This window comes from Dendronephthya gigantea, unplaced genomic scaffold, assembly GCF_004324835.1.
Source record: "Dendronephthya gigantea isolate DGI-Jeju-01 unplaced genomic scaffold, DenGig_1.0 000830F, whole genome shotgun sequence".
In the NCBI taxonomy this organism is placed as follows: domain Eukaryota; kingdom Metazoa; phylum Cnidaria; class Anthozoa; order Malacalcyonacea; family Nephtheidae; genus Dendronephthya; species Dendronephthya gigantea.
In genome coordinates, this window is record NW_021163840.1 from 1 (window position 1) to 7813 (window position 7813).

General features: G+C 37.7%; 1 protein-coding gene across 1 annotated transcript; it reads left to right on the forward strand.

Moving 5' to 3' along the window:
- Nucleotides 1–67: 67 nt before the first annotated feature.
- On the forward strand, nucleotides 68–7590 carry LOC114544529 (cartilage intermediate layer protein 1-like). Its single transcript, XM_028563141.1, has 8 exons — nucleotides 68–217; nucleotides 435–608; nucleotides 1244–1414; nucleotides 1600–1773; nucleotides 2946–3257; nucleotides 3878–3983; nucleotides 4198–4361; nucleotides 6152–7590. The coding sequence occupies exons 2-8, from the start codon at nucleotides 503–505 to the stop codon at nucleotides 7588–7590; spliced, it is 2472 nt and encodes an 823-aa protein (XP_028418942.1). The 5' UTR covers nucleotides 68–217; nucleotides 435–502.
- The last annotated feature ends 223 nt before the right edge of the window (nucleotides 7591–7813 follow it).

Consider the following 7813-nt stretch of genomic DNA (forward strand, 5'->3'; position numbering starts at 1 on the left):
AAAGAGGGCCTCTTAGTGAATGGAGGAAACACGACTTCACTCCAATGGCAAAACATTGAAGGAACTAAATTTTCGTGGACAATTCTTCAAATTTCAAGCAAGTGCACAATATCCCACAGATCGCGTGATTCGTTATTTGGCGCCTTGGTATTTGGGGAAGCTGCATACCATTCTCATGGTTACCCAGCTGGATTGAATACTCTCATAGCGAGATCAGGTATGAGGAATTTTAGGGGCTACTGGCCGTAGTATAGAGGAAAATAAGATATTTTGTAATATATATCAATTTTTTACTAATTCAGTTGTATCCAAATTAAAAATGTATTCATTACTCGAAAATAGTAGGAGTTAGTTTACATAATTTGAATCATTGGATTCTCAGAAATGACATGCTGTGAAGATTGAAGATGTGGCACTTTTTTATTTCTGTATAGTCACAGCCACTTGGTCTCGATGGTCTGAATGGTCCGAATGCACTGTTTCTTGTAATACGGGAATCCAAATGCGAAAAAGGACATGTACAGGAACAAACTTAATACTGAATGACAACCGGCGGTGTCCTGGAGCAGATTCAGAAACTCGAGAGTGTGCAACATGGAAATGTCGACGTAAGATTATATTAACTTGCCGGGCATTGCTGTGTATTTTGCGGGCTAAAATGATAAATTTGCCGGGCTGAAACATATTTTAGCCCCCTGGTATAAGCCAATCAAAAGAATGACTTAAGTGTTTACCTATTGCATAAAGTTAAAGTTAATATAATAGTAAATGAGTTCGGAACAAAAACACATTTATGCCCGCAAACATCAACTCTATTAGCATATTTAGATTATCTAAGCTAACACAATTTATAGGACGAGCTGTTGCCTCGGTAGACTATTGAAATCCCGTGTTTAAGAAGGCTCCCAATAGTCATCTATTTCTCGTGATTACTATTTGGTAATGTATAATTAAGTTTGATTTAGTTGCTCAAATTAGGATCCTGCCCAGGCGGGACGGGAAATAGAATACGTCCCACTTTCTTATGCGATAATCGGATCATCATCTAGTATTAAATGTCATGATGGAAAATGGTCAGATATCCCACCTGAATGTGTAGGTTCGTATTTTGGTTTTTCTTATTTTTACCATCCAGATAATTGTAGTCTTAATTGCGAGAAATATTTAGTTAAGGGAAAACAAGAAAAAACAAGAGTTATGTGTCATTTTGTTGTGCGTAAAATTCTTTTACATTTATTTTTAGCTTTTTGCAGAAAAATGTCATATATTAAGAACGGCCAGGTGCTTGGTGGCGGATCACTGGAAGGGGACGAAATAAGTTTTGTTTGTAATAAACACTACATGTTGGTTGGGGAAAAAGCTCTTCGATGTGAAACCAATGGTAAATGGAACGCCTCAGAGCCAAAGTGTAAAGGTAATTAGGTTGTTATTCTCGAAATTCTACTTCTTCGAAATATTTGTCAATGTTGTTTTGTCACACGGTAGTTTCCGGAGTTTTTTCCATTAATTCCATTGATTCGGTTTATGTGTGAAGTAGGTGACAATAGAGCTAAAAATCGATGAGATGGCCGTGATTAAAACCGTTTTCTATTATTTCAGTCGAAGCTTCATGGTCGAGGTGGGGAAGATGGACTGATTGCTCAGTTTCGTGTGATAATGGAATTCAAACACGCCAAAGAACGTGCATTGGGACAAATTCCGTTCTGGGTGATAACACTCTATGCGGTGAAAAGTCTTTGGAATCTCGGGCATGCGCAAACTGGAAATGTCCAGGTAAAGAAAATGTAATGCCAAATTGTACGCACTGGTATAGCTTGAGCACCGGGATTTGACTGATGGCCAACGGACGTTAAGATACATTTGACGTAATCATAAAAAGGCATGCCAGCCGACGATTTAAAGAAATAAAAAAGTAAAAAACAAATTCCTTAAAGACAAGATCTTCATTATGAGAGGCTACAACAGTCTGTTTCATCCGTTTAGGATTGCCACCTGAAGATTCTAATAGTTATTATCGAGCAATCATTTAATGATACAGCATCTTTATATATTTGTACATCAGTTACAGACACAAGCACCACTGGCATGCAGGAGCAGGCCTCGCAACGTCTTTTGGTTCAACCCTCCTTTCAGTAAGAGTGTCGGAACCAATCGGTTGACCGCAGCTTCCTAAACCTGCTCGACACACAGCCACACAACACTTCCCACCTAGACACAGTTAAGGTAAACCACAGTTGTATGGGCAACTGCAGCACTAAGAGCACCTTTCCCCCCTAAGAAATAAGTGCGTGAGTAAGAACATTGCATACAAGCTAGGCAGCTGTCACCACTAGCAATGCAAACACGTGTAATCAGAAAAGAATCTTCCGCGCCGATTACATTATGCGAAAAAAATATTACGAACCATTCATTGGTTTGCGGCAATGTGGGACAATTTGCGACAGAATGTAAAGACAGTCGATTTTAAAAGGGGTTAGTCACGCACAACATGAACATGTGCATGACTCAGTATGACACCCAATTAAATATAATGCCAGCTACGCCACAGATTGTTTGAACGCCTGGGCCACCACGTTTCGTCCAAAACTACTTAAGCGGCGTCATTTCGTTATTTGTCTACCACCTGAAGATTCCTATACGGATGAAACAGACTGTAGTGGACGATTTTGGTAAGCAAAAACGTAATGTGATTACAAATATGTGATTCCGGTTTTTTGTCAAAATAACTTCTTACATATCGAGTGAAGTTATGAAACAACTTTCAATAGTGAGACAAAAGACTAACTATAGATTTTGATATGTCATAGTTTTTTAAAGAAATTCATGGAGATATTACTTTTCAAAATCGGTACAATATTTTGGGATGTCTCTAAAATATATAAAATAAGCTGTAAAAATTGGAGGTGAGTTACCTTTTCTAATTATATTTATATCAACATCTTTAGATTGTAATAAAATCTGCACAACTGGGAAGCTGGATACAACATGCGATGCTTGTATTTGTGACGATAACACACTAAGTGGAGTGGTCAAAGACAACACCGGTATTCTCTTGGAGAATGCAACCATTGCTCTTGCCGAGTTTCCGTTTAAAATATTAGGAAAGACGGGTGTTTCTGGGAAATTCGTATTGAAAGGATTCTGTATTTCAGAGGACAACATCATCGTTAGCAGAAAAGGCTTTTTACCGCAATCAATTAGAACGACAAAAGTTAACCCTACTGCAGCAGTCGTGACAGCAATCTTGAGGAAAATTGGTAGGGGACAAAATTAAAGTAATTTCATGATGTCGATAATATATTATATAAACATATGACTTGGTGAAAACTTACTTTGGCGTTAATTCTTGTTTATATGAGTGTATTTTCAAGCAAAAACGGAAAAAGGAGAACTCGGAGAAAACGCATCCCCGCGGCTTTGTTTGTCCCATCAGTCACTTCAACCCGAATGCCTAGCAAGGAGCTCCCCCCTACCGTGAATAATCAATAGCTCAATTACGATACAGTTTGAAGATCTTGGTAAAAAAAGGCGTAGAGTGTGAACCAAACCGCGACATGCCTATAGTCGTTTAAGATTTTCTCTAAATCGAAAAAAATTGAGCGCGCGACTATGAATTGAATTCGATGCATGTGGATGCTCTGACAACTCTAACCGCGACTACAGGGGTGGATCCGGCACTAGTGCACTAATTTGCATTACACGAGAACTGCTAAAAAGAACCACTTTGCTTTGTAGTGCACTAGTGCTGAATCCACCCCTGCGCGACTATCCTTGCACTATTTCCGGCTAATAATTTCTTAATCACTTTAATCGCAGCGGTCAAGATACTGCCGATTTGCATCAAGGACTGATTACGTTACTGATAACAATTTTTTAGACTTCCCAGAAATAACATCTCACCCTGAAAGTAAACTACGGCTAGAAGGTCAACCTATCACATTATGTTGTGAAGGAAAATCAAGTACAAAGGCAAAATTCGAATGGTATGTTTTCCTTCGTAGCCAACATTTCACAATGCATAGAATAATACATTTCATTCAATTAATTTCAAAATTAATTTTATTATATTGCCTTTTCTGCACACATAACTAAATTTTCTCGTCAATTAATTACCTAAATGTATTTATAAAGAAAGCAAACAGATACGAAAAGATAAAAAAATCTTCGGATTATCCCCCTAATTGTATTTTTTTTTAGGACGATTAATGATCGTGGAGCAGATGAATACCAACATGATGAAATACAAAGCAGTAAATTGATTATACCTCATGTTTTTAAAAACATGAGTGGGGAAATAAAATGTAGAGTTTACGATGATCACGGAGCAGAATTTTCAGATCCTGCCAGGATAACCGTTTTTAGTAAGTATGGTGGTATTATCTACACTATACGTGTTTTTCTTTGGACGGAAAAGAAAAGGATGGCCTGGCGAATGTCTAAATTGTTTTAATATTAATATATTTAACATTTATATTTTAAGTCTTATAGTCGATCTTAAGTCTATATATGTGCTGATAGCTGACAAGGCGCGCAGCGACGAATTAGCTATATTAGTCATATACGATGAGAGTGAGCAGAATAACTTTAACTGAACAAATTTATTCGTAATTTGGACATTATAGTGAATACAGTGAAAAAATTTAATAGTTAAATTCCTTATCGTGTTTTTTTCTCGAACGTTTTATTATACAGAAAAACAGAAACAAACTCATATGTTTTGTAAACCTATATTTTTAACCTACCGTTCAGCACTTTTATTTCAAAGTTTCGTGTCCTTTCGGTGCACTTTGGTGTACTTTTATCAAGGAAATTTTGAATTTCATCGTCCCTTAACTCCTAAAAACTTGCCGCCATTTTGGTCACGTTTCTCTACCAGACGGCAGATATGAGCTAATAAGAATTAATATCAGCTAATATCTGTCTAGTATAGAGAGCCAATCAGATTGCAAGTTAGCCCAGCGCTTTCATGTGTATATAATAAATATCTTACTTAACTCCTTTAGTGCATTACAGTATATATCTAGAAATGCAGAGACCATCGCCATTTTAAACCAACGTCCAAGCTCTGCGCCATGATGACAGCAATATCTCACAAAAAAGTCTGCTTGTAAAAGAAGGCACGTTAATTACGTGGAATCAGGTCTCCGGCCTGTCGGAATTTCAATAACAGAGATCAGAAATTAACCATACTTGAGCGAATTCAAAAATTAATAATTTCTTATTGACCGAGCGCGAGGTCTTTACCGAGAAATATCGGGCCCATTACGGGAAGGTGCCGGTCCATTACGAGATAGTAATTGAACGCTGAAAATTCTTCTCAGCCAATCACTGAACTTCACTTCACCGGAAGTGACGAATATAATAATTAGGGTTATCGGATATGTATGTTATTTATGCGAGGGCCGGATGCAAAAAACTGTGCCTGAGGTCTCCTTGACTTTATTGACTTTATAAAACAGAAAAATATGTCAACAAATCCTTAAAAGGACATCCTAGTCGGAGAACAGCCAACGAAATTGAAAATATTTGTTACCATAGCAACGGCAAATCGATTAAAAAAATAACGCCTATTAACGGGCGAAAAAATGTTTTTTTTTATTTTTAACATTCTTTTACTCTTTTCCAGAAAGGTTTTCCGCACATTTTAGCCGTACGTTACTTTGGTTTTATCGTTTTGTTCACATTTCCCACAGGGGGCCGGATGAAAAAAACCGGCCCGCTGTGAAACGCTCTTCAGCCAATCAGATTGCTTCATTTACATAGTTAAAAAATAACAACTTTTATTGCTTTCTAAACCACGCAGTGAGGACTTCAAAGTTTACTTAGTTAAGTCCCGTATACACTTCCAATTTTTTCTGCGATTTTATGTGCGATTATTGTCTTTTGATGGGCATGAAGGATCGAATTAGCTACGGATGTTCTTATCGGTGTTACGGATGTTCTTGATGTGACTTATTTTTCTTTCACAGCTCTGAAAATAAGAAAATCGCAGCAAAAATCGAAAACTCAGTCTTCCAAAATATATTACCTTTCATAGAGGTTGTCTCGATTTTGAAATGTTTTGTTGCGTGAACACCTTCAAGCCTTATTTCCACCATCTTTTAATTTGGTTTACAAGCTCCTTCTAAGTCTGAAAACTTTATTTTAACAGATACCACCGATGATAGCTGCGATCCAACACCATCTCAACACATAATTGCACTGCCGCAGGGCTGCACGGCAGGAGAAACAAATTCTGCTACTATTGACGTAGGTGAATGTGCGAGAACAAAATGCATCGCACGAGGTCTAAAAAATATGAACGATTGTAGAGATAAATTCTGTTGCCAGCCAATTGCTACAAGGAACATCAAGGTCGTTTGTTTGCAGCATTCGTTTGACATAAAAAGTGTAACAAAATGTGGTTGCGGCGATTGCCCTGTGAAACAAACTGTTGTTAAAGGAGTAGCAAGAGGAGGTCCAGACAATAAACCTTTTAAATATGGATATATTTATCACGGTGATAAATATTTGGCTCGTACTGGAAGGAAGGGTGATTTCTCATTTAAAGTTCCTGGTGATTTTTCTCGCTTTGTTGTAACGTTTAAGGATAAACGTAATTATAACAATTTTCAGGAATTAACAAAAGTGATTCCGTTGGTCACTGGCCGTAAAACGTATATAGAAGTCCGACTGAAGCCTCGGCCTGAACCTATTAAAGTTGATGCGAAGATGGGCTTTGAGATTTCCCTGGGAAACTCGCAAAATACCCGTGGATTAAATAGGTCAAACGAGGAAAATGTAGTTGATAATGACGACGCACAATTAGAACCTGCTGTAGCATTTGCTGTCCCTCCCCAAGGCTTGTTGACAGAAGATGGGGAAATTTATAACGGGACGGTCAAGGTTGAAGTCAATTTTGTTGATCCGAGAAACGTTACAGAAGTGGAAGAAGCCGATGGAGACTTCACCACGGTAGACGAAGATGGCGAGGAACAACTACTGGAGACTTTTGGTGTGATAAAAATGGATTTTAAAGATGAAAACGATAAGAGTTTGCAACCTACAGGGGACATTGACATTTCACTTGATATTGATAAATATAATATTACTGAGAATGAAGTAGAAAATATAAAGCTTTGGTACTTAGAAGAGAAGACTGGAAGATGGCGCATTTTGGACACAAGTTGGAAGAAGCATCAAACGAAGCGATCGAAGAGATCAGATAAACATATATCACTATTTACTACCAAACTTAATGCGAGAGAATTTATTCGGTTTGATCTAAACTTAGATAAGGTGGGCGGAGAGATTTATTTGAAAGTTATGGCAGAAGACACCACAAAGAAAGCAGAGTCAGTGCTTATTACAGTATTTGTCACGCAAAGTAGAGTGAATTATAGATATCAATCGTATAACATCGAACCGAATAAAGCACGTTGTATAAAAACATTTCGGACAGATGAATTTGCGGAAATACGGGCTGTCGTTGGTGATCAATATCCACTAACGCCAAAGGAAACAGGTTTGGATGAGGATGTTATAAAGAAATCACATAGAAATAACCTCAGAAGGATCGCATCGATTTTTCACAATGCAAACGTTAAATAGGCCATTGAGTAATAAACCCTCGCCATTCTATGAAGATGAAGCTTCTTGCCTAGCAGGTCCAGAGAAATATAGTTTCTTATTCGAGATGCCTGTGCGCGAAGAATTAAAGAAAATTATAGACATTAGACAAGTTAACGATCAGGACTGGTACACAGAAAATAAAAAAGGGGTCGTTGTATGTTACGTACAAATTGCGGTGGAGAATATCAACGAGTGTCCAAAT